Below are 27,172 nucleotides of genomic sequence, written 5' to 3' on the forward strand. Positions count from 1 at the left end.
AGTGAGCAACTTTGAATCTTATACTATACTCGATTAAGTGCGAATACCTAACGTATAAATGTTTGTATGTAAGTAGGCAGTGCTACAATGTTGCTGTGTGCATTATGCATACTGGGGCAATAGAAAAAACTATGTGCTATAAATGGCGAAACGACTGTTGCAGTCAATAACTGTTATTGTCAAGTGCTGTTATAAATATATGAAGTGGTTTTCTTGCGAAAAACTACTTTATCTTGTGGCTGTAATGACTTTTTTAGGATCTTTTCGCGGAATTATTCGTTACTGGTATCCCGGAATGTCGGCTATAAAATGCTTAAGGACAGATTAGAAGTTTGATTAGTGCAAGCTGCAAAATGGACATTATACGTAATGATAAGTAAGAGCTTTATAATAGGTTCAACTTTGCTCTATATGGTAGCATATAATTTTAATCTTCAGAGTTGCTAAGTAAGATTACAATAAAACAAAAATATATGTCTATAATAAAAATATATTTAACAAGTAAATACTTTTCTTGGAAATTTATAATTTTTTGTAGGAATTACGTCAACTTATATAATATAGACTTTTAAATCTGCTATAGGTTGGCTGACCTTCACATCCCATCTTTTATGTGCGCCTTGATGCCATAGATCAAATATTTTTAGCAATCTCTGAATGTCTGATCTCTGCCTCATAACTCACTTGAAGAAAAAATTTCCCCTATTTTGCCTCTTTATGTTTCCTTCTTTTTTATACTCTGTACAGGGTTTGTCCTGCAGTTGTAATACTCAGAAGAAAACGTCGGATACCCTATAAAGTGTATATGTATATATACATAAATGATCAGATTTGTCAATTTAGCCATGACCGTCTGTCTGCCTGTCCTTTTGTCCGTCTGTCTATTTAATTGACATGGATTATTATCCAAGGCAACGCTACAATCTCCGATCAAATTGTGATTAGAAAGAACTAGCAAAGCGCTCTCGGGTGACCCAAGTAGAAGAACTTTTCTCAATAGACTTTTTTTTGACAGCTCACGTGTGAGTCGTGTCAAGTTGTCATGTTATTTTTGTTCATCCATTCCATCTTGAGACCGATCATTCATTACTGGATATTATTCGACGGAATAAACCACGTCCAGCACGCTGTGAAGAAAATATAGCAACCATGCAACTGAGAATGGAGTCAATTCGACGTCGTTCGCAGCAACTCGCACTGACATATGGACCGATTTGGCGCATTTTACGTCGTGATTGTGCAATAACTGAATGCGGCCCATTTCTGGCTCAGTAGGTATGTAAACAAGCAAAATTGCCACTTTTGGAACGAAGATCAACCTGAAGAAATTCACGAGCTGCCTTTTTCAAGTCATGATAACCAACTATTTGATGACTGAAATTGAAGCTCGCGATCTCGGTGACATTTGGTATCAACAAGACGGCGTCACATCCCCCACACACCATTAGTTTTATTGAAATAATACTTCGTTGAGCAGATACTTTCACGTTTTTGGCCGGTCGATTGGCCACCAAGATCGTGTGATATCACACCATTCGCCTTTTTTCTCTAGGGATAAGAAGTCTTAAGTCTATGCGGACAATGGCGCTTCGATTCAGGCCTTAGAGCAAAACATCACGTGTGTCATTCGCAAGTTATCAGTGGAAATGCTCGAACGAATTACCGAAAATTGGACTCAACGACTAAATCATCTGAGACTTGCCCGCGGCCAACATTTGAAAGATATAATTTTCAAAAAGTAAATGCCAAAGAATGATCTTACAAAAGATAAGAAACATTCCTCATTAAATTTGAAAAAGAAAAAAGTAGGGAACTTCGAAATTTGTCGCCCCTTAGTTACTATAAGAAATGCATCTGTGAACGGTATTATAGCTTTGACGTAGCCGAAGTTAAGGGCTTTGTTTCAATGTGGCTATAACCGACTTAGTTAGTTTGTCCTAGCTCCTCATAGACATGATGGATTTGAATAATCTTTATTTCAGGCACCTACCCTGCTATGTTCACCGACAATAACACGAAACGATACACTGAACTTTAACTTGAACAGATATTTTTGGTCTGTAGAATGGAAACCCTTTAGTGGGTGGCAAGAGACAATCCATATGCTAGACTATACAAATAGTCTGCAAAGATTGTGGACATCCATATAAGGTCGAAGGCGCTGAAAATCGCACACCTACACGTCAGTCAGCACGCGTATAGAGCAGGCAGATCCACTAACACTGCTTTGTACCAACTCAAGGCCGAGCTCTAGAATTTGCTGGATAATGGCGAGTCTGGGATATGCGCCTTTCTTGACATCGACGGTGCTTTTGATAATGCGTCCCACGAAAGTGTGATCCAGTATGCAGATGGATAGGAGCTTTACTGCGTACTAGGATAACTGAAAGATTTGTGGGCGAGAGTAAGATTCGTCTTGGTACTACGAGGGGCTGCCCACAGGGTGGTGTTCTGCTATGAATCCTAGTAGTATATGAGCTCCTTAAGTTGCTCCCTAGCAATGGGATTCGTTCCCTGGGGTACGCTGATGACATTTTCATAACGGCGTGAAGCAAATTTGAGAATACTCACTGCGACATAACTCAAAGGAGCTTAAGTCTAGCAAAGCGATGGTGCAATACGGTAGGGTTAAATATCTACCCGTCAAAACAAAAAACGCTTTCCCTTTTACTAAGCTGAGATTTTTTCCTGGCTTGTGACCCTAACACTTGGTGGTAGGAAGTTAGAAGTGTCTAAAGTGATAAAATTTCTTGGCCACACATTAGACTCAACCTTACGGTGGAGTAGGTTTGTGAATTTAACACTTTCCAAAGCCACCAAGGCACTCATGATATGCATACGCCTAGCCGGCAGATCCCAGGGCTGCAAGCCAGGTATCATAAAAAAGCTGTATACCATGATCGTAAGGCTTATTGTCACTTATGGAGCGGTCCTCGGTAGGCCTTCAACTATCGAAGGTGCAAAGGCTCGCCTGTGTCTGCGCTTCAGAAGCAATGCGCACTTCCCCCACCGCAGCACTTGAAGTTAAGGTCTTTGTTTAAATGTCATGAAGTCATGCTGGAGCTCACATCGTTGCATCTAGTGATCAAACAGGTAGCAAACCATACCATCTTGCTAATGGCAGCAGACGGTTTCGTCAAAGGAAGATAATGTCGTCTAAACGAATGAAGGTCCCCCTGGGACTTCTTCCAGGGGACGGCGTTACGAAGAGGATTAACTTTAGAAAGACTTTGGAAAGAGAGTGGAACGACTCCACACTCCACATACTGAGGGCACCACTATTCAGTGTCACACTGACGGCTTAAAAATATCGGAAGGCATTGGCATTGCGCGACCGCATACCAAACGTCTTTGAAGCAGAATTGGTTGTGGTTTAAGACGCGGTGTTGACCCAAGCAAAGTAAAATCAATAAGCTTTAATATTTCGATTTGAAATACGAGAAGAAAGATTTATTTCTGGAAAATTTGGATTCTTTTATAGTTATAAGAACGCTATATTTTGAGAATTTTACCCTAGAAGGGATGAGTGATACTTAAATATTGAGTAACGAAGTGAGTGACATCAAAATCCAGACAAGCGCATCAATGCCTTGAATGACAGAAAAACTAGTTTGAATACCAAAAATTTCTTACCCAATAGTAAGCGAATATTAGAATGAAAGTAACTGAACATTTCAAAATATCGAAAGTGGATTTGTTCAACGAGTATACCTAAATTTATGAACTATAGTGAAAATTTATAAAAGTTTTCCGTGTACGTTTTGAGCATAAATAAACCAAAAATCTAGACCAATTCATTCGATAATCGGAGCTAAGCCAAGTAAGCAAACAAATAATAACAACAAAAATAACCCATTAATTCTCAAGCGAGTTGAAAAGCAACGAGCATTCATGCTCGCAGCGATCTTCGAAGTGTAATAAAGAAGTCTACGCTGCTTAAGGCGTTTGCTGGACTTTTTGAATGAAAGAAACCAACAGAGGCAAGTCTGGGAACGGCAAGCAATTAAAATTAATTATGCTTGTGTAGTGAAGTTGGGTTGGACGTGATTATTATTTTGTAGAATCGTGAAGATCACAATGCTCATTGATGGGCATGGGTGTTGACAAGCGACTAATTTACTTTTTAATAGCCAAGTGTAATTAAGAAGTAATTAAAATGAAGTTATCGCCGGAAGTAAGTGCATACTTAATTTGTAAGTGTGCTACTCGTAGGATCTATGGAATTCAATATGACGAGAATGCATATTAAAGCATATATGTATGTGTGTTGGATAATGTGAGAGCACTTTTCATGAAGTGGTTTGATTCGCATTTCCAGAAATGTAAATGATTTTAAGGACAAAACCGGCGATTTTTTAACTTAATATTTATATAATATTCTAGACTAACTTGGCTGAGAGTATGAAAAAAAAGAGCTCTTCTCCAGGCTTTATTTAATATGAATAGACTGTAAAAAAAAGTTTGTATCATCTGATCAAATTTGAACCGGACTGACAAAAACTATATTTTTAAGTATTTTAATACAAATATCGATTATTGTCTAAATAATGTGCTGAGCGAATACAAGCACGTGAACTAAGTCTAATTTACTGGGAAGGCTTTTACTGTCTTTAGGAAATTTTGTTTTTCTGGAATCATTTTTGTAGCGACATTCACAATATTGGACAGGTTAGTTGTTGTATTTATAAACCCACGTCTCGTAGCAAGTAATTAAACGTTTAATTATTATATGGGGTGCAAACCGACGTTAGAGCAGAGGTACGCGATTAAATTCTCTGTGAAACTCTGTAAACAGCGACAGAGACTTTTGATATGATCAAGCAGGCTTAACCAGATGTTGCTTTAGCAAGAAGTGGTGTGTTTCGGTGGCACCAGGGCCGTTTTGTCGGGCCGGGAAGAGGTCACTGATGAAGACCGGAAGAATGAGCAAATCCAAAGTGAAAACGATGCTCATTGTTTTTTTGTAACATCAAAGGCATCGTCCACAATGAATTTGTTCCTTCTGGACAAACCGTCAGCACTAAGTTTTACGTGGGAGTCCTCAAGAGACTCAAACGAAGGATCAATCGGGTTCGACAAGATATCGCAGCCGATTGGAAGTTGCACCACGTCAACGCTCCGGCTTACACCGCCTTTCTTGTGAAGGCCGCCAAGGCCGACATCCCAACGCTTCCGTAGACACCCTACAAGCCAGATGTGCCCTCCAGGGACTTTTTTTGGTTCCTTGCCTGAAAGGACCGATGAAAGGCAACCATTTTGAGACGACAAAGGGGATCCAAGCAGCATGCACCTTGGCCCTCAAGGCTATTCCAGAGAATGCCTTCCGTGCCGCCTTCAATGCTTGGAAAGCGCGCTGGCAGCGCTGCATCGACGCAGAAGGAGCCTATTTTGAAAGTTTTTAAAGAATTGTAACGACTGGTTCAATCATTTTTTTTAATCGACTCAGTTATATTATATTACTTTCCGGACAAAGACAAACACAGTTGTACCAACCTACGAATAATTATTTGATCGATTTGGTTTGCGTAGTTCATATGAACCAGTGTCCAAAATTGACATTTCAGTACAAAATAGCGATTCTGGTGCGAATTTTTGGAATCACCTTTTTCAAGTGGATCTCGACTGGCGAGGAACTCATGCTATATACAAAACACTGGTCTAACCCCATTGGACTCAGTAAACAGGGAAATTGTTAAAAAATCATGGAGAGTAGGACTTCAGTTTTTAAAACTGTGGTTGCTCAGTTCAAAATTAGATACGAACGGTTGCTTCGAGAACGATTTAAAACTTGTTTGAGACTGATTGCAATATTGATTCATTCCTTTGGTACATGCTACCAACTGACAAAATGGATCTCAAGTTATAGACCTTCCTTCCACCATCCTTCTATATACAAATGAATACACTTTGAATTAACGAAAACGTTAGATTTCCACTCAAAGTAAACAATTTCAAGTTATTAAATTCGAGGTCCAATATTAAAAATAACTTGTAGCAGACTAATTGTATATGCCTCGATCACAGTTCAATAATAGATGAGATCGGTATTACTTCACAGCTTCGCAATTTGATTTCTTTAAGTGCTTTTGATCAAAAAACATCAAATACTTATATTTATACACGTTAGATTAAGTTAAAAAAAAAACACACACACACAAATTTTTATTACACATGTAATCATAATGCCCGGTAAGTAATCAGCTACCCGAACCGGCACATTCAATATTCCATTAATTATCACTTAACCACTCCGACATCAACACCTGTAGGCGGCACAAATGCAACCAGCGCGCTCGCACCACAATATAACAGATGCACAATATCTGCTCAACGTAAACGGCAACGACACAATCATCGGACACTAACTTCCAGCAAACAATTTGTTACCTCTTTACGATTATTGCCTTTCTCACACCTTATTACTAAGTGAGCCAGCTCACTGCTCCATTTGCCTGACGCTTGACTGCTGTGCAATGCGGACAGACGATTGACGACGTTGACGATACGACCAAGACGACCAAGACGACCAAGCCGAACAAACCGACGATGACGACAACGACAACGGCAACCAGTGGACCTGCACTTTTAACAATACAAGTGGCAAGAGAGCCACTGCAACAACAGCAATGTATTAGCGCATAAAAGAAGAAAACAAAAGTCCAAAGTTACAACAGCAGGACAGAAAATGGCAACAACGTCGTCAACAAAAAGGCTCAACGAGCAAATTGAGGCAACGCTTAAATGGACAAACACCTCAATAAACAGCAAGGCGTCGAACAGCGGGCAGTTCGAACCGAAACAACAACATATTGAGGAACTAAAAAAAACAAAATATAGCAACAAAAAATGCAGCAAAAAAGTGTTTCATACGCATCTGGTATATGGTATATGTGTATATGTGTATATGTATGTGTAAGTGAGAATTTTATAAAGTATAAAAAGGCGAACGGACGTCTCGGTAGCGCTGAACAGGCAGCTGGACAACTGAAAGGGTCCAATATACTAAAGACATATGTACGTATATATGTATGTACATATGTGTGTTCATATTTGGCAAGGTTTAATGCAATGTTATATCAGTATGCCTACATTTATGGGAACTACTAAGTAGCAACAGAAAGGTTGTGCAACTGCGCTAATAATCTCGGTCTCATGCAATAGCAGTAACGAAAGTGACACGCTGTGTAGGCAAGGAAGACAATGTTTCGGTAGAAAAGATCAACTCAAGCTTTGTTAATTTCTCTTTGGAACTAACCAGTACGTAGGTGTTCGGTTGTTGAGCCAAAGGTGTTCCGATGTAAGATTTGCTGGATTTGATACATGCTGGTTCTTTTTTTTAATTCTAAATGGAAAAGGTATTTTTTAAATGAAATCGATGAAGTTTCTCTGGGCTTTTGAACTCAGGATACTGCCTCCATAAATTTTATATTTGATAAAATTGGTAAAGGAATAAATATGTTGTCGAGATATAGAAACAAAAATTTTCACTCGGCTTAAGAAGACCCGACTTTCCTTTATGCGAAGTACAAGGTCTGAAACATTTAATTTGGTTCAGTTGGAAATCAATAGTTTTGGCGTGACACATGGAATCCCGAGCGGTCTCTATTAACGGAACGGTAATGGTGGTCCCCTCATAGTATGGGATAGATAGTTTCACAATTGCTTACGGAGCTTCTTGAATAAGTTCACTTTCCATTTGCAGAAATGTTTCATGGCGAGAACTGGATATTTCAGCAGGATAATTAGGGATATGTGTTTTAATTTATATAATATGTACATTAATTTCGAAAACTTTTCTCTCGAAAACGCCAAAAGAGAAGAAGAGAAAACCTCCCCTTTTTGGTGGTGGGCAGCTTTGAGTTCGAACTTGAATCTAATTAAGAGAGGATTTTCTAGGGCATCCTGTCTGCAAAGACTGTTATACAAAATTGAGGAATTAGGAAGAAATACAAGATGTTTTAAGTTAATTAAGCAGTTGGGAGTTTTCCCGAGGGGTTCACTGGATTAATTTTTAAACTAGGATAAGTATATTTTAAGAATTTCCGGAATACTTTAGAGATACATGGATACTAGTTAGGACCTTATTCGCATTAAAGCCATACAATGAGTTAAAATTATCACTCTTCTATTCATAAGGTGGCCTATTCATTACCGTCGTTGCTAGCTTACGATAACTTATTAATGTCGGAGGTTCGTTTAAATTTTAAGAATTCGAGAAAACTACTGCTTTTGCTCCATTTAAGAAAATTCTAGACGATTCCCACGAATCAAAAGGGCCTTTCTTTGTACAAACTGAAGAAATTCTTTCGCAAACTAAAATCTAACATTTAGGTAAAGCTTCCTCCTGAGAAAACTCCACCCTAAGGATGATAAAATATGTATTAAGTATAAGTTGAAAACTGCTACATTAGCCGAACGCTACAACGTTGTCAACTACAACTATCTGGCTTGCCACTTAGTAACAAAAATAATGAAACAGCCGGATTCTAAATAATACAGAATAAGTTCATATACCTTACACACATAACCAGAAAAATGTCTATGACTTGCTATTGCTACAAAACCAAAAATTGGCATCAGTATCTGACTATAAATTCTTCCATCAAGCTTTTAGCCACTGCATTTGAACATTGGGTAGATATGATCGTTAGCGACAGCTTAAAACCCCACAAACTCCGCCATCAATATGCATATTGTTGCCGTAATGGGCATAAATATATTGGTATATAGGCTTATACCACATATGTATAATATATGAAATTGCATATGACAATCAACGAAAATTCAAGCGATGGTAGCCAGAATTGTGCCGCATCGACTATCGATCTCATCAGGTGAACGAAGTGTTGAAGAAGAAGTAACACGATAAGTGCACGGTTTGACAAGCCATTAACAAAAACAAAAAATAACAAAAGAAATAATACTTGAAATCATCAGCAACAACGTAAACAGAGAGGACGGAATGAACATGATTTATAAGAACGTATCACCAACAACAGCAGCAACAATCACTATTATTATTGCTACGAAGGCGCGAATGACGGCCACGACACAATAAGTGGAAACACCAAATGAGACCGATACACAGTGGACTGATTCACATACATATTTGTTTAAATATTTAAAATAATTGCAATTAACTTTCTTCGCTGTATAAATTGCCCAAATCCTACTTTAAAATTAATATACATACTTTGAAGTTATGATATTTTACTTTAATTTTGAGGACTTATTCTTTTCTTGAAAGATATCGCAAGGTCTTTTAAAGATCACATAATTAAAAAAAAAGCTTTAACCCTTTCAGCCCCAAAGGACTTTTTAAACGATGTCAAACATATATAGAAGTTGCTTATAAGCAACTTTGGGGCTGAAAGGGTTAAGAGCTATAATGTGAGAAGATCTGACGCCGAATAATAGAAATCAAGAGTGTATCAAAGATCTCTATGATTCATGCCAAAAGTATCGACAAAAGAAAACTCCGATGTGATCAAAATGTTCTTTAAGCCCTTAGCGCGCGATAAAGAAATACCATTTAGAGATTTACAAACCGGAGAACACAGAAAATAGTTGCAAAAGTCAGTCTATAGAACGAAACTTTCGGTAAAACGAAGCTGATCGACTGGCCAACTGATTTCATGCTCCTTTAGATAACACGACTGTCTTCATATCGAAGACCCAAGAACTAACGGCCATAACATAACATCGATACTACATATCGACTATAAAAGCAACTAGGTATACGAGTATTTATCGAGAGTACGAAAGGGAAGCGAGTGGTTTTCATTGAAAAGGAAAGGTACTGAATGCTGGCAAAATGTTTACTAAAGAGAATGCCAAAAATCGCCGTAGAGCTCACACAATTTGTGGATCCATCTTCTCCGGTACTCACTGCTCACGCAAACGGCGCCGAAGACCTTGCGGAGAACAGTTCTCTCGAATGTTCCAAATGTCCTTTCATCTCGGCTTGTCATCGACCATATTTCTGTATTTAAACTTACACCGACAGTCAACAAACATGTGCGCCTCATCAGCGTGGTTTTAGATTGTGGAATCGACTATGCTATATAGATTTTTACGCATATGCGTCCAATTCTGAACACTGTAATTTGTGGCAACAAACCGGCTAAAACTGCTTATCAAAACAGCGCAACAATATCAACATAAGAGGCCGGCAAAAAGAGCAATAAACAGCAACAACATCACTAACGCTCTTGCTGCTGCTACTACAAGGTATAAATATAACCGACATATATATACATATGTACCTATGCGCATACAAATATATACACGTGGGTATGCATGTGAATGCAGAGTCAACATAACTCCTTAATTTAAACGTTGAAGAGTGTGGCGAGGTGAGCACGTATTTAACTACTTAAAAAATTAACGCGCCACTGACTTTTGCCGTCTTTGCTGTTCATTTCATTGTTTTTTATCTTGTTATTGCTTCTGCTTTTTTATATACATACATACATACATACATATGTATATGCCACTATATATATCAACTCATATATTTTTTTATGTTTTTTCTACGTGTTTTAGTGGGTAGCTTCTGTAGATTGCTATCACCGTATAGTATAGTAACTTCCTTCGAATTTCCGCACCAACCGTGTCTGCACACCTGCAGCTGCTAAAAGTAGCCAACCGGTAACTTACAGACGAGCAATGCTCATTCATTCCTTTCCCCTATAGTAAAATAGATTGTTTCGAGAGTCAAGCGAACAAAACTTTTTGTATTTATTCCACCAGTCTATTATTTTCTTGAGAGAGCGATTGTCAAGCATTTCATAAGCAATCGCTAATGTGACGTCAGTAAATTGCTGATAAAGTCAAATTTAATGAGACGCAGTTCGCATGGTTAAGAAATATTAAGTCTGTGGGATGAGATTGTTTCGAAGATGTGTTCACCAAAGATTATAATATACTTTCAAGGCAAAGCGATCTCATTTTTAATGAATGTGATTATACCTCAAATACCACACAGATCTCTTTATACATACATCGAACGCAAATTTTACTTTAGATTTTTTGAGTAGTGTTTTGAAAAAAACTTGAATACCTTTAATCGCGTGGTCGATCTCCGGAGAACCTACGAGAAAATTTACACTTCAGTTTGGCTTAAAAAGTCGAAATTATTATCAAAATTCTTTTAACAAATATATCTAATGTTCCCCAATCATTCGAAAAACAGCGTCTCGATTTTGTTTTAATTTTGGAAGCTGATTACACTACGAGTAAGTTAAAAATTTTAACAAATACTGGGGAAACCTCCATTTTTCAGAAAATAATCTCTAATATTGGGTAATCGAAAAAGTGTTTTCGTATTTTGTCAAAGATGTCGTTGCAGTCGTATATCTCCAGTGCTACCAATCACATTGCGTCATATAGTGTTGGAAAGGTGAGATTTCAAGCTTCATTTAACCAAAAAAAATATTAAATTCGGGGAAGTTGGGAAAAAGTTGAAGCTGTTCAAATATGAGTAAAAATAATGAAGAAATTCGTTTTGTTTTGAAATTTGTGTATAAAAAAGGGAAGAAGCCATCAATGAAATTTGTGAAGTTTGCGGAGAGGATGCTGTATCAGTTCGTATAGAAGAAGAAGAAGAAAGAAAGTCGATGAAATTACGAAAAAGATTGACCGGGCCGTGTCAGCCATGGCATCATTCATCTTGAAACGGTTTTGAACCATTTAAAAAAGGCTGGCTGCAAAAAAAGTCAATGTTTGGGCAAAATTTAATGGACCGAATTAACATCTGTGATTCTTTGCTGAAACGAAATGAAATCGAACAATTTCTGAAGCGAATGGTGACAGGAGACGAAATGTGGATCAAAAACGACAATAATGTTCGACAAAGATCATGGCCCAAGCGTGGTGAGGTTAACAAATGGTCACAAAGCAAGTTGAGTGTTTGGTGGTATTGGAAAGGAATCATCCACTATGAGCTGCTCCAGCCTGGTCGAACGATTGATTCTACATTTTACTGTCAACAACTGATGAGATTGAGGCAAGCAATCGTAAAAAATGGTCAGCACTGATCAACAGAAAGGGTTTTGTCTTCCATCAGGACAACGCTAGACCACACACATCTTTGATGACTCGGCAAAGACTGGTTGATTGGGAAGTTTTGATGCATCCATCATATAGCCCTGAAAGTTTCTTTTACTTGACATAAATGTCAAATAAGACGTAATCGCTTCCATTTACTGTTACGCTTACACCCATTTTCCATCACTTTGCATACATTGTAGGACTAGTTTCTTTTTAACCAAAACTAACAACTCCAATGCATGGCTGCAACATATCGATGTGTATATGAAAGAAATGAGGCACAAATAAATTACGGAAAATGCGATCAGCGTCAAAAAGCCGGTTAACTGGAGGCAGTGAGACGCCCAACAAGCCAAATGACCGTTGCCAACAGCTAACAGCCGCATATCCATCCTGCACAGCTAGCCGAACAAGCGATAAGCGAAAGCCGTTTAGCTTAGCCAGTTAGTCTGTGGGATTTATAAGTGTGTTGCTTTTGTCTTTTCCTTATTATTTTTATAGTGTTTTATTTTGTTGTTGTTTTTTGTTTCTTCTTCTGGTTCTAAAGATATTACAGGTATGCTCGTTCAATGTCCAACTGTTTGTCGGTCGTCTCAACTGTTCATTTGCTTGACCATCTACGAGCGTTTGTCTGTATGTTACCGCATTTTTTCACTTTTTTCTTTGCTCCTGAAAGTGTTCACATGCTGCACCAAAAACAACAACAGCAACATTATAAAGCAAAAGAAAAACAAATCACACCCTTGCACACATGCATACACACAGGCGTTTAGGCGTACAAGTACATCACCGCTGGTGAAGAAGGTGTCGACTGATGCTGTTGCTGATGTGTACAAATGAGCAGAATGTGACAAAAGCATTTCAAGGGCCAAGGAATGAGTTAATAAAACATCTATTTGAGCGTGGGAATGGTCACTTCCTCTTTATTGTATGTATGCGTGTCTGCGCATTGCAAGTACATACATATGTGTGATTGTTTGTTTTTATGCTATGAGAATGCAATATTACACGGACATTCTGATGAAGACATCAATTCGTAGTATTAATTGTTTTTTTGTTTTTATCGAAGTTCAGATAGTGTTTATAGGTAAAGTAGGAGAGAAGAGCGGGAGTTTAATAGAGGTCTCCTAATATCAATATGTAAGAGAGGTCATAATTAAAACGTGTAAGTAGCATACATCTAAATCTAAAAAGAACAACAGCTGATCGCTTCTAATTTGAAGTATAAAAGCAGCCCTTCCATTTGCTAACTGGGTTTAAGTGGAACGAACCAAAAATTTGCCTTGTGGCGCGCGGAAATTTATTAATTAGGAAGTATTCAAGTTAGGAAGCATATAGCGGATAATAATTTCCAATTTTACTAATTGAAACTTTTGAAGCTTCTGTTATCAAGTGAAGCTAGCTAAATATGTAGTGTTCAGTGAAGAAGAGAGAGTGGAGATCGGGAATTCCTCCCAGGCTCGTAGTTCGCAGAGGAGCCCAATTCTCTGCAAAAATGTTTTTCTGACTTTTTCTCCAACAATTCACAACAAACATACCTAAGTCCAAGACTTCTCTCCACGGTCCTGTATTTACTCCTTTGAGCAAAATAAAGTAATTCAACTGATTTTGGAACCAATCGTGCTTTCACTTTTCTTAGGTCTAAATGATCTTTCGAAATGATTTTCACAGATCTTTCCGATATTCCAACGATGCCAGTAAGATCTCTGACTGTTAATCTTCGATTTTCAAGCACCAATTCCTTCTTTTTATTGACGTATTGATCATCGTCCTGTTTGGTTGATGGTCGTTCTGGACGTGGTTCATCGTCAACGCGATCTCGACCCTCTTTGCATAATTTGTACCAATCAAAAACACTTGCTTGCGAGAAAGAATTATCATCGAAGGCCTTTTCCAACATTCTGAAAGTTTTGGCAGCAGAAAATTGATTCCGCTCACACAATTTAATGGAACTACTAAAAAGATATTTGAACGAACGCGAAATTTAAATTAAAAAGTCTTACTATTTTTTATCCAGAGTAGTATCTACAAATGAAGAACTATCGAGCTTTGAGCTAGCTTTTTTGAAAAATACTGAAGGAATAAACATACAAATATTCCATACAGTCTTATTCAGGACGAGTGACGCAGAAGGAGAGAGATTTAACAGAGATATACTATAGTTAAAGTGATATTTGCGTAAGATTGCAGAAAAGGAATTCCTTTATCAGTGTGGAGATAAATTGAAAAAAGTCAAACAATGTTGAGACAATATTCTCAATAGGATTTCTTAGTTTTTGTATGCCTTATAATAGATTTTGCAAATTTTTAATCTGTAAACCAAAGATGTAAACCTAATTTTGAAGTGATCGAATTAAAACCTGAACATTTTTAACATTTAGCGTATTGTTGAACTTCAATCCTAAATTTATATATGGCCAAAATACGATCAGACTGAGAGCTAACAACATTTTTTATTAACTCGCTATCGAGTACCGAAAATACACTGAATGACTAATCACTATTAATATAAATATTAATAATACGACCCTCGAAATACCTAGGCCTCATTGCAAAAGCTTTGAAAAAATTTCCCGAACGAAATGCAAAAAACAGCTGTTTATGGTGCAGCAATTAGCTTCCGGGCAGCACCTGCTTATAATTAAATAATTTTTATATTTCTTTGAATTTTTTAAAGACGTTTGTTTGAAATTTTAATTATTTGTTAATACGTACGTATTGTTTCTTCATCAAAAAATATTTCTTTAGTAAATATTAGGTTGTCAAAAAAGTCTTGCTGTATTTTCGCTAGTTGGCGCTGAAGGCTTGTAGTTCTGGTTTTATTCGTCGCAACGGGTCATGTTTTGATTGATTGTCGTTTCTTTTAAGTCGTTCGTGAGTTATAGCATCGCAAACATGGAGCAAAATAAAGAGAAAATACATAGCATAGCCGAACATATTTTACAGTACTACTACGATAAAGGCAAAAATGCATCTCAAGCCGCCAATAAAATTTGTTCAGTTTATGGACCCGATGCAGTTTCCATTTCCACCGCACAACGATGGTTTCAACGTTTTCGTTCTGGTGTAGAGGTGGTCGAAGATGCGTCACGCTCCGGAAGGCCTGTCGTCGAAAAAGACCGGCATAGTAGTCATCAAACCGTTATAAACCATTTGAAGAAGCTTTGAGTCGCGAATTAGCTATTCGCGAATCTTTTAATATTGTTTCCTGGAAATTGTATGGGTGCCACACGAATTGATTCAATAAAAATACCGCAAGACTTTTTTGACAACCCAATATTAATACTAGTGGATCCAGCCACGTGTTGCTGTGGTATACATTTCATTATATTTATGGGACCGGCCAATGCGCATCGTTAATGGAGATGTTCGCTTAATAGACCGTCCATTTAATAGAGATTTCAAGGAGAGCTCGTTCGTCTGTTCTTCTAAAAATAGGCAAATCGGGTAATAACACCGCCCATATATCGAGTTTGTGCCAAATTTTTAAAACTGTGATAACAAGAGCGAACAATTTAGATAAGTGCTAAGGTCTGTCACACCAAATAGTACAGAAACTGGAGTATGCGTATGGCCCACACCCAACCTTGGATGAATACTTGATAAATTTAAATTCAAATTGGCACGTCTTGTTCTGATTTCACAGTTTGAAATTTGTAAAGAACCACTTCCACTTCTCATATTATGCCCTATTGACCTCCATCGATTTATTTTATTTTACCGAAGATAACCTAAACATCAAACAACCTAAGATCCAGCACATAATGTCTACTGTTCTTCCGATTAATTTAATGCCGTTAACGTCGGCCAGTATCTTCTATATATAACGCTAACGAAAAGTTTGTGTTGGCTTTTTTTTATTGGTTTAATAAGAAATTTTATTGTTCAATGGAAATTGCTTTCTTCACAATTATATTCGTAGCAATATTTGTTTTTAGTTAATTATACCGAGTTGTTGTATTTTGAAATTCAAATTCTCAGAAGCATATTTCAGATTCGCAAATAAATTTTTAATTTTAGGCATTCGCGAATCTTTTAATATTGTTTCCTGGAAATTATTTCTAATTTAAGTGTCATAGGTATGTATGTGTATATTGATATGTATTTTTGCGTTTTGCACAACTGATTACATTGTACAATTGGTATTGAACCAAACTAATTTTTTTCGAAAAATTGAGTAACAAGTAAAAAAGTTATTTCTCCATTTTTCGAAGTTAGTCATTAAGCTTTCGAAGTACGAAATTGAGCGTATTGGAAACATCATTCATAATTAGAGTATGTTAGTTTAAAAAAAGTCAATTTATTGGCCATATCACTCACGATTTCCTCTTATTTCAAGGGTGTATAGCTTATATGACAGATGCTACAAGCAAGATCCAACTTTAATCTTTGAAAAAGAAAAACAAATAAAATTTGTATACTTCAAATAATAAAGGGCCAATTTTTAAAATCGTTGTGAATATCACATCGGCCTTCCGAGTTAAACGAGAAAAATGTACTTATATGTTTATGAAAATTAAATTGACAAAACACTTTCTTCACTTTCACAATCCGTTGTTAGTAGCGATTTTGATCATAAACGGCATCGGCTATCAGTTTGTTTAAGTTTCCCCCGAAGTTTATAACAGCCACTAGGAACTGTTGGAGACCCTATAAAGTATATAGTATACATACATACATAAGTATATCAACGATCAGCGTGACGACCTGAGTCTTTTAAGCCTTGACTAACTGTCTTTATGTACATCACCGAACGAGCCCATCAATTTTGAAGATATTGCTCTAAAATTTTTTTCCAAAGAAGCTGCTCATTTGTCGGAGTCGTCAATATTCGAAAATTTTAGCATATACATACATAAATGTTAAATATACTGACCGATCGAAATCTGCTCCTTATATGGGGAAATACTTTTTTCGAAAAGATATCTTCACGAAATTTGCCACAACGCAAAAATCTTTGAAAAAATTTATCAGAATGGACGACTGTAGCATATGGCTGTCATTCAAACTGACCGATCGAGATAACTATCTCTTTATACTTTGAAGGCAAATAAATATTTCGATTTTGTAAGCTAATTTTGAAAAACGGAGAAATTATTTTCTTACTTATGACTGAAACTATCAAAAAAAATATGATTTGGTCCAAAAAAATCGATAAGGACTCATAAAAAGTTAGCTCTCAAAATTGTCATAAAAACACGCACTTGCGCGACAAGGGCATATACATTAGAGCGGGTCGATTTACTGGGAGCCAAAAAACGGAAACAATTTATTATGCGGGAAATGTTCTATGGATCATTCTGAATAACTTTGCCTAAGAGACTATGGGTCTAAAACCGGGTTTGAGCCAGCGATTTTTAAGGTGAACTTTTTTAGGGATTATACAAATGTTTACTTTAGTTTTTTAGATATCCGTATGAAAGGTTTTTAGATATCCGAATGAGAGTTAAAACGTAGGTGAATTTTAATATTCTACTGATCTTTTGCCGGAAACAACCAGATGGGACAACTATAATACATATCTCCCATATTCAGATTTTTTAAACTCCACCTTAAAAATCGGTGACTTCAAACCGGCTTTAGGTCCACAGTCTCTTGGGCAAAGTTCATCAGTAAGATCCGTAGAACATTTCGCGCATACGCGATTTTATAGAAATAGATCAACCCGCTCTAATATAAATTTTGATCGAACTGCTAAACGTGCATACCATATATTCCAAATTAAAAATAAATATATCAATCAATAAACATACGCAAATATATGTATATGCGCCCAGACGCACATAGCGATCTAACGTTTTATTGACTCAGATAACAGATGTGTACGTATGTATGTATGTATGTGCTATGCATGTTTTCAGCCGGTTTGTTGCCGCAAATTTTTACTGAATCTATAATTTTTTGCACACTTGTTTTTTATGCAGTGATTGTCAACAACGGAGCCGCAAATTTTTACGATCTTTTTATGACACTTGACCGTATGTTTATATGTTTGCATCTATATAAATATGTACATACACACAATAAAGCCATTAATGATGTTAGTGGGTGCAAGTGCCGAACACACGTTTATAAATATATGCATGTACATAATATAAATTATTTTACTAACTGCTGTGTCTTCAGTAAAAATATACACAAAAAGTTCGAATTGGAATTCAAATCTTAAGCATGCTGGATAAATAAATAAATAAATATAATGACCCTTTATTTGCCACAAAGTTGTAAACACTGTCCACGCTTAGTCAAAAGTTAATTCATTTTATCTGTTGCTGATTTTTGTTTTATCATCGCCAATAACATTTCAATTAGTTTAGCAAATAAATATTTCAGCGTATAATGCGCACAGGTAAATCCAAAAATGTTTGCTCACACAGCCCTATATATAGTATATAGTAAATACATACGCACACACGGGCAATTATGCATATTTCGATACGTATGTATGTATGTATGTGCATATATTTTTAAGACCTTCTCAGATTGGCAAGTAAATTGCTAATAATGGCCAACACCATGGCAGCGAAGACACTTTGCACACACTTCATACACCACAACAACAAAGCAAATAAAACGAGGAAAAGAGTTATAAAGCCACATCAGGCCATCGAACGACCCAGCAACGCGCTATACCATTTCTTGACGCCGCCACATACTCCTGCCGCCACTCGATGCAGCAATGCGACACAACAACGCTACACCTTACTTGCTAATGATGCGCTCCTTAAGCAGAGCCTTTTGTTGTTGCGATTTCGTTTTTGTTTTTGTTGTTTTTTGTTTTTTTTTTGGCTTTCCAAGTAGAATTTCAACTAAACACCAAGTTCAATTTACCCGCTTCAAGTTTCGTACAGAAAATTTGTTTTGTTTTGCTTTTCTTAGCCGCTTATCGGTCGGTCTGTGATCGGTCGATGCGTCGATGCGATCAAGTCACGTTCACGTTCACACCGTATCGCATTCAAGTTAATACTGACTGCGATGCGCGTGTACGAACTCGGCGACTGTCTGACTGGTGCTGTTGGTGGTTGTTTGTTGCGTCGTTGCGCCGTTGCTTGTTGCGCTGGTTCCTTTATCCAACTCGATTTGTTTGGAGGAAGTTTGCTTCGATGATCTCAGACGATCGATGATGTTCAAGCGGCAATATTACGCTGTAGGCTTTGTGCTGGTTTGAAGCGGTGGGAGCGAAAGTGGTACACGTTGTTGTTGGTTCGAAGATGATACCACAATTGTTGTGGTTTCTATGTATACCCTTCAAAACAAAAATGTTGTATCTTTATGAATATCTATTATTCGTGAAATTTGAAAGCTCGTATCGTTCCTAAGGGAGACAGGTGCATATATTTCATAGCAGGTGGAGAATTGGTACGAGAGATGTAAAATGGGAGACGAAATTGTTGGTATTAAAAAATTATAATGATTTGGGAATTTTGCGTTTCCAATAGAATCACATTTACGGAATCTTTGAAAATGTTATGGAAGTGTTTTGAAGAGACTACTTTACCAAGAACACAAACAATTCAGAGTAGGTCGTGAAAGCCGTCGTGCTGGCATCAGAGATAGCGAAGGATCTCAGGATCTCTTATGGATCTACTCCACACAATTTAAATAATTTATTGTCTATGTGGCGGGTTATTGCTATACTCATACTAAAATAACTGCATTTTTCAAAAACTAAGTAGAGTAGAGATTGAATTTGACAACGAAGTGGATTCATAAAATCGTCAATACCAGAGACGAAGTGTGGGTTTATGAATCTGACGAATGGCGCTCCAAAAATTACCCCAATCAAAATTCGATGAAGACCCTGAATGAAGGCCAACTGAGCCGAGGCTTATAACAAATTTGATCAACTAAACCTCACTTTATTGTACTTATACTTAAGTTTAGTTAAAATGGCAGTCGTAACTTCGTCGTGCTATGGCTTTATTTAGCAGGACAGAACGGGAACCATTGTTATTAACTAGGGACCTGGTTCAGGCTTATTTCTGATCTATATAATGACTTGGTCTCAGTTTAATTAACTAAAATCAGCGAATATGTTAGTGGGAATATATACCATACGATAGCAGACCGATAAGCGTGATTTCTTTCTCAACGTAGTATACGTAGTATACTCATATCATACTTGCGGTCTTCTCTTGATGCTTACTGTAGCAGTCATCTCGCACACCTTCAATCGGTGGTCTGCTTATAAGAGATTGTGGACTTTTGTTACTTCATTTATTTGGCAGCCGTTTTCGAGCTGTCTGTGTACGTCACGTCAAAAACCGACCGAAAATCGACAAACCAATTTTTGACCGTCGTCATCATAAGGGAAGGGTTATCCTAAACTGTATTCAAATCACTGGTCGATATGGTGTGTCTCTATTGTTTTAAAATCTCCAAAGAGTAGCGTTTGCATACGCGGTTAAAACAAAACTACGAGTCCGACTGGGATGAAATCTGGACAGTGGATTTCTACGAGGTTGTACCACACGATGATTACCTATTGGGATAGTTGTGCTATCCTGGAGCTTTGAGAGAGCCCATGTAGGTGCAAAAACTACAGTTCTGATAGTATTTATATCACACCAACTCTTCTAGTAGTGGTAGACAAAGAGAGAGGGAGAGAGAGAATGAGAGACAGAAATTTCCTTTAGGTTGAAATAAAGCGTTTAAAGTTTTTTGCAGATGATTTCCACAAATAACCATGACGATATGTTCTGTTTAATGTACTGCATCACTCACGATGTCTCTAGACTGTGGAACAAAGAGAAAATGGACGATGCGATTCCTTTTGATTGCAATGTTTTCCAAGCTCTAGGAGTAAGACAACTTACAGATTGAAGAAATTTATTAATTTTTTCTTGCAGTTTGCGAACGTACCTATAGGTCAGTATTGTCCAGTCAGATCTCGCACACTTTCTGCCAGATGAACCTTATTAGAGCAAGCAATTCAATAGAACTCTCACGTCCCTGTGCTGCGCTCATGAGCTGGTCATTGATCAACGAGGTGTAAAGATCCATGGCCAAAACGAAAGAGAACAGGAAAGCACCGATTCGTCTCAGCCTAAGGGTAAGGGTGCCCTTTCTTGAGAGTTCATCGACTTTCCAATTATGCTGTAACCAGGCACCCATACAAGTCGAATATTTAAGTAACTTTGAGCATACTGTCAGCAAGATCAATAATTGTATTGCGGATCTGCTATCGGAATATAAAGACAACTGGCAGTGGAACAGATTGCGCTAAGGACAATGATAGGTATTCCGCGTGTCAGGCCTTCTGTCAAAATATGATATGAGCAATTTAATGGAATATAAACCATTATAAAATTAGCTTCCAGACATACTGCATTCGGGTTCAATACGGTTTCGAAAAGGTCTTAGTAAAAATTATTAGCTCACTCAGCAGCAGGTCCCAGTAGATACCAACAAAGAGAAGAGGGTTCTGCAACAGGGTATAATGTAGTAGACGGCCGAACGTTTTTCTACTCGACTTTCACTCCTCCACTCTGAGAGCACTCATCAGCAACTCGTTATAAGGGCACTGTGGGACGGCCTTTCAAGCTCCTTACGTACAGCTGCAAACGAAACTATTGGTTTTCGGACAAGGCAAAAAAAACAGCTGGTACGATGGGGAGTGTTGTGTCGCAGTGGAGAAAATAAGACTGTTTACCTCGCAACCTTACAATCGATCACAACTATCTATCCTATAGATACCGGGAGTTGAAGAGGGAATTGAGACTCATTTGCAGACAAAACAAAGAGAAATGCCGAAATGCGTTAATACGAAGAGCTTGACAAACTAGCCGATAGGTGTAATGCTCACCAACTAACAGAAGGTTTCAAGACCGGATCATACTCTTGTAGAACCTCCCGAGGGGAGGGGAGATAGACTGATGCCCAGGCGATACTGTAATTTCCAAAAGTATAACACCAAGAGATGGCGCACCCGATTCCCCATTCGACGACGATGGAGCGGACTTGGATTGCCGGCCAAGCAATTCAAATACATCGACCAAGATCTGATAAGGAACATGCATAAGCCTTTTTTGTAGAATATGATCGGACTAAAGCATGCCCGACGATTGGATTTTAAGTCTGCTCTGCCCAATCCACAAAGAGGGAGACTCCACAATCTGCGCCTACTACCGTGGAATAAGCCTCCTCAACAACGCATTAAGGTTCTATCGAATGAATTGTATGAAAGATTAAAGTCAGCCGTCAACAAACTGATTGGAACTTATCAGTGTGGCTTCAGGCCTGGAAAATCAACAACTGACCAGATATCTTCTTCTTCTTTACTGGCGTAGACACCGCTTACGCGATTATAGCCGAGTCAACAACAGCGCGCCAGTCGTTTCTTCTCTCCGCTACGTGGCGCCAATTGGATATTCAAAGCGAAGCCAGGTCCTTCTCCACTTGGTCCTTCCAACGGAGTGGAGGTCTTCCTCTCTTCCTCTGCTTCCGCGGCGAGTTCGACGCAGTACTCGCCGCGGGATACTTTCAGAGCTGGAGTGTTTTCATCCATCCGGACAACATGACCTAGCCAGCGTAGCCGCTGTCTTTTAATTCGCTGAACCATGTCAATGTCGTCGTATATCTCGTACAGCTCATCGTTCCATCGAATGCAATATTCGCCGTGGCCAACGCGCAAAAGACCATAAATCTTTCGCAGAACTTTTCTCTCGAAAACTCGCAACGTCGACTCATCGGTTGTTGTCATTGTCCAAGCCTCTGCACCATATAGCAGGACGGGAATTATGAGCGACTTATAGAGTTTGGCTTTTGTTCGTCGAGAGAGGACTTTACTTTTCAATTGCCTACTCAGTCCGAAGTAGCAGCAGAGATATTTCGTCTTGCCCTCGTTCACTGCCAGACCCATTTGCGTTGCTTCCTTGTTCAGTCTGGCATGGTCGTCATCAAAAGGGAGGTCACTCATCCGAGGCTTGTTGTTTTCTTTCATTGGGGGTGTTTTTTTACGTGGCGGGTCCCAAACCCAGCGCACAACCCTAAGTAGGGGATATTTCGCCTTCAAACGGATGTTCTTAGGCTACCCAGAGGATATTTGGTCAAAGACCGGAAGTCGTGAGCTGCTTGAGTTATATGTAAAAGAATCGTTTCTGGCCACTCCCAAGTGAATGGCGATCAGAGAACTTTCCTCACTTGCGTGAATTTCTACACATGACTCCATCCTCCAACTGACCAGATATACATCCGGTAAAAGAGGATCGATACACACCACCTCTTCGTAGATTTCAAAGCTGCTTTGACAGCTGCATTTATGTCGCTATGTCTGAATTTGGTATCCCGGAAAAACTAATACTAATCCAATACCAAAAGCTCCGTCAGGATCGGGATGGACCTCTCCGAGCCGTTCGATGATATTGATATCATTGGCCTCAACAACCGTGCCGTTAGTTCTGTTTTCTCCAGACTGGATAAGGAAGCGAAGCAAATGTGTCCGATAGTGAACGAGAGCAAACCGAAATAACAGACAGTTTTTGCCCTTGCGATTTGACTCCTACGTCAATGCCGACAGTCATAACTTCGAATAGATGAAAGCAGTCCAGCTCTGAAAGTATTCAACGCAGTACCCGCCGGAGAAAATATTGAAAACCTCCACTCCGTTGGAAAGAACAGGTGGAGAAGGACCTGGCTACACTTGATGCCAAACAGCGAAAAGGAAGAACGACTCGCGCGGTTGTAAACTTACCTATAACCACGTAAGCGTTGTCTACGCCAATAAATAAGAAGAAGAACAGGGTATAATAGGTTCGCCATGAAGTTTATAAGACTCAGAACGAAACGTCAGAGACCGTATAAAATGTACATATATAACAAGTTGATTCATAACCCCTAAGACTGCCTACTGTGGTTGTATTCTATAAATAGTGCCGTTACTACTCGAAAGCATTCCGCAAAATTATTTGACAATGTTTTCGCCCAGTACAACAACAACTTTAGCAAGTTCATTTCAAACTCCTAAGTTTGGCGACTGATGATTTGAGCGACTGATGTGCTCAACCAAGTAATTAAAGAAGTATGTACGGAAAAACAAAGAAGTTAAAAATGCAGTTTTTCATACAAGAACACAGCCTGTAACAATCAGACTGATACAACTGTATGCTTGTGGAAAATCACTGGTATTTGGAATAATCTAGTTTTTTATATTATTACTATACTATACAATGAATATAAGTATAAACTTTAAAAATATTATAAAATAAGTTAAATTGTAATTCTAGAAATATAAAAGATACTAGAGCTACTTAGGAAATGTTGACATACATACATGGTTAGTAAAAAATGTTTAATGGGTACAGCTATAACAAGTATGATATGAATTGGTTAATATATTTAGTCCACAGCCATGGGTTCTTCGTTATTATCATTTGAACAATATTTGTTATATATAGAGACAAAATCTCTGGCTTCCTTGCCAAGAATCTGAAATTAAGCATAACAAATTATAATTACAGTGTTTTACATTAACAGTTAAAAAAAATGTACCCCTGCAGTTTGTTGTAAAACATCTTTTGGTGGAAACTCCATAGTAGCGCGATAACCCCACGAGAACAAATATCTAAAAATATTAAAAAAAATTAATTTAATAATTAGGCAATTTGAAATGACGTATGTATGTAGTTACCTTGTTTCCATGTCGGTTTCAGAATCGGACTTTTCTCGCTTCAAATATAATTGCTTTACAAATGTTTCACAAATAAGCTTTCTCAGATTTCCTGTAAAGTATGTATGCTCTTCGTCGATATCTATCCGTAGGCCTTTGAGGAAATTAAATAGTTGATCTGTAAATAGTATGCGTATTTTAATTTTATTTTGGAATATAATATAAATATATTTTCTAAATACCTTCATCCACTCGGCAATCTTTCATTAATAGATAAGACAGTATAACAAATAACAATGTTAAATGACGGATCTGTTCCAAATCATACTCTGCTGTGGAGGATGCACTTAACTGCGAATAGCAAATATACTTTCTAGTATCAGGTACACGTTGTAAAACTATTCCATAAACCTATAAATGAAACACAAACGCTTTAGGTACATAAATTTATTAAATTAATATATAATTACCTTTTTCAAAGTTTGAATTACACTTGGTAGACATTCCTTGAGGAGTGCTTTATCTTTGCCAAGTATTTCACGCATTTCTTCTTCCTTTATAGGGAGTTTATTTTCAATGTTGTTGATTACAAATACCAACAATGCATTTCGACACTGAGAAAGCTTCTCCTCGTCTTCCATTTTTTAAAAAGTCTAATATTTTGGAGTATTAAAAAAGCGCCAATTGAATTCACTACTAGTAATTTTTACCGATGGCACTTGTATATGTATCGATATACAAAAAACTATCGGTTAGCACAGAAAATTAATCGAATATTATACTGACGGAAACTTTATTAAAATAAATGACATTATTTATTTTATTTTAAGCAATAAAGATACCGTCAAAAATTGGCCTTGGATTAACAAAATACCAAAATTTTAATAAATTAGGAAATGACAGTGAATAATATCAGATAGTGGTCACATCACTAACTTACCGATTGGATTTTGTTGTAAAGTCCAATCAGAATTTGTATTAGCTGACTTATTATTAAATTATTACAATTAAAGTATTTAAATTTATTTAATTTTTTGCTTGAAGTAATGTATTGGTCTATAAAATACTTTTCGGATAGCTCACGAAGTGTGAATTTTATCAAACCATTATTTTGTTTACGAATCGTGCAAAGGAAAATGTCAGACAACACCGACGGACATCTAGTGGCGAAAATGTATAATCAAAAGTTAAATATAAAGAGAGGCACCGGTGCTCTCCCAACAGAAGGGAGCAACAAATTCAACACACATACAATCGTTTTTACCATTCATCCTCGCGTACATAGTGGCAGCGACAGCGACAGAAGCAGAAGTGTAGACAGCGCGAAGTATATGTCGTTCTGAAAAGTGCCCTAAAATGAAGAAATGCTAAAAAGTCAAATTGAATTTATAGTGACAAAATATGCTGAAGTGAATTGAAATAATTAGAATATACGCGTGTGCAAATTAAAATGTGCTATTGATACAAAAATAAAAGTGAAAAGTAATAGAAAATATGTAAATGCAATATTATACCTACATATGTATATCAAAGTGAATATGTAAATTGTAATCAGAAGGAATTTAGTGATACAAAAACACGAGTAAAATAGCCCAGCAGGCGAGTAGCAGTTTCCGCAAAAGTCAGCAAAGCTCCTGCAGCAAAGTGGATTGGAAAGGAAAATGAACATGAATGCCCTGCAAAAAGTCGGTAAGTAAAACTACACCTCCATTCCACTAATATGTACTTAAGTGTCGGATTTTGAGAAAGGATTAGTGGAAAGCTGTACCAAACCATAGTTAGTTTAATAATGTTCGTGTACCATGAATTTGTGCAAAAGTATTTGCCGCAGTGAACTTCTGGATATCAAGACAATTGACAGTTGCTCTTATACAAAAAATAGCATTCGATTTGCATCATGCCTTACCATGCCGTACCAGCATTTCCCAAAAATGCGTGCTACAGTTATAGGCAACCAGCTATAAACCAGCGCCCTACAGAGAGCATGAATCATCATAAAATATTTTAACTAGTATTACAAATGTGGTTAACATACCTTAAAAAATCTGTAGCGTCGAAATCTGCACGTTTTACGCATATGGAATTTGTTCCCATTGGATCTCCTTTCTCGTGTGTATTTTTATCAACAAGTTTATTTTTAACATTCGGGAGGTGTAAAATGATTGTGTGTGTACACTCTAACGAAATGCTGTGATTGTTGCTCCATTCGCGTGCAGTACAACTTAGCTGCAGACAGTATAGCATTTTACTTCGAGCATCCGCCCGCATACGCAAGGAGAAGCACATTACTTATTCATACATACAGGCATACACGTTCGTCTTGGCTGCAACTTTGAACGCCATCATCGGCAAACAGGCGCCTCACTCTACCCCAATTCCACTGTGGTATTGCATTCCTTGTCAACAACAACACAAACTCCATATTGTTGTATGTATTCATTTTGGTGTGCAAAGTTGTTTCAACGATGCCATTGCAGTTTTGTATAACCATAGATCACCGAGTAAGTAAGCAGA

The 27,172-nt window shown here is 37.6% G+C and overlaps 2 protein-coding genes across 10 annotated transcripts in view; both read right to left on the reverse strand.

Moving 5' to 3' along the window:
• Positions 1–24,347, reverse strand: part of LOC105228851 (protein shifted) — a 30,846-nt gene extending 6,499 nt beyond the window's left edge. For 3 of the 9 annotated variants that reach the window (XM_049461780.1, XM_049461786.1, XM_049461777.1), the window contains exon 1: positions 6,155–6,196. In XM_049461780.1, the coding sequence (XP_049317737.1) occupies positions 6,155–6,181 (27 nt within the window). In that variant the 5' untranslated portion in view covers positions 6,182–6,196. Of the gene's footprint in view, positions 1–6,154; positions 6,310–18,757; positions 19,046–24,322 lie in introns of those variants that run through there. The other 6 variants (XM_049461785.1, XM_049461778.1, XM_049461783.1 and 3 more) reach the window with 6 other exon arrangements.
• A 40-nt stretch (positions 24,348–24,387) lies between these two features.
• LOC105228855 (melanoma-associated antigen D4) lies at positions 24,388–25,299 on the reverse strand. The gene is made up of 5 exons (XM_029551352.2): positions 25,129–25,299; positions 24,901–25,069; positions 24,680–24,836; positions 24,541–24,613; positions 24,388–24,477 (listed from the first exon to the last, which is right to left on the reverse strand). The coding sequence occupies exons 1-5, from the start codon at positions 25,297–25,299 to the stop codon at positions 24,388–24,390; spliced, it is 660 nt and encodes a 219-aa protein (XP_029407212.2).
• Between the last annotated feature and the right edge of the window lie 1,873 nt (positions 25,300–27,172).

The sequence above is a fragment of the Bactrocera dorsalis genome, unplaced genomic scaffold (genome assembly GCF_023373825.1).
Source record: "Bactrocera dorsalis isolate Fly_Bdor unplaced genomic scaffold, ASM2337382v1 BdCtg115, whole genome shotgun sequence".
In the NCBI taxonomy this organism is placed as follows: Eukaryota; Metazoa; Arthropoda; class Insecta; order Diptera; family Tephritidae; genus Bactrocera; species Bactrocera dorsalis.

Excerpts from the sequence above, each read along its gene's own strand:
- LOC105228855 (XM_029551352.2), bottom strand. The coding sequence starts at position 25,299 with ATGGAAGACGAGGAGAAGCTTTCTCAGTGTCGAAATGCATTGTTGGTA. Across the intron at positions 25,070-25,128 it reads TAATTCAAACTTTGAAAAAG|GTTTATGGAATAGTTTTACA; the intron begins GTAATTATATAT and ends TTTCATTTATAG. Across the intron at positions 24,478-24,540 it reads TTTTACAACAAACTGCAGGG|ATTCTTGGCAAGGAAGCCAG; the intron begins GTACATTTTTTT and ends GCTTAATTTCAG.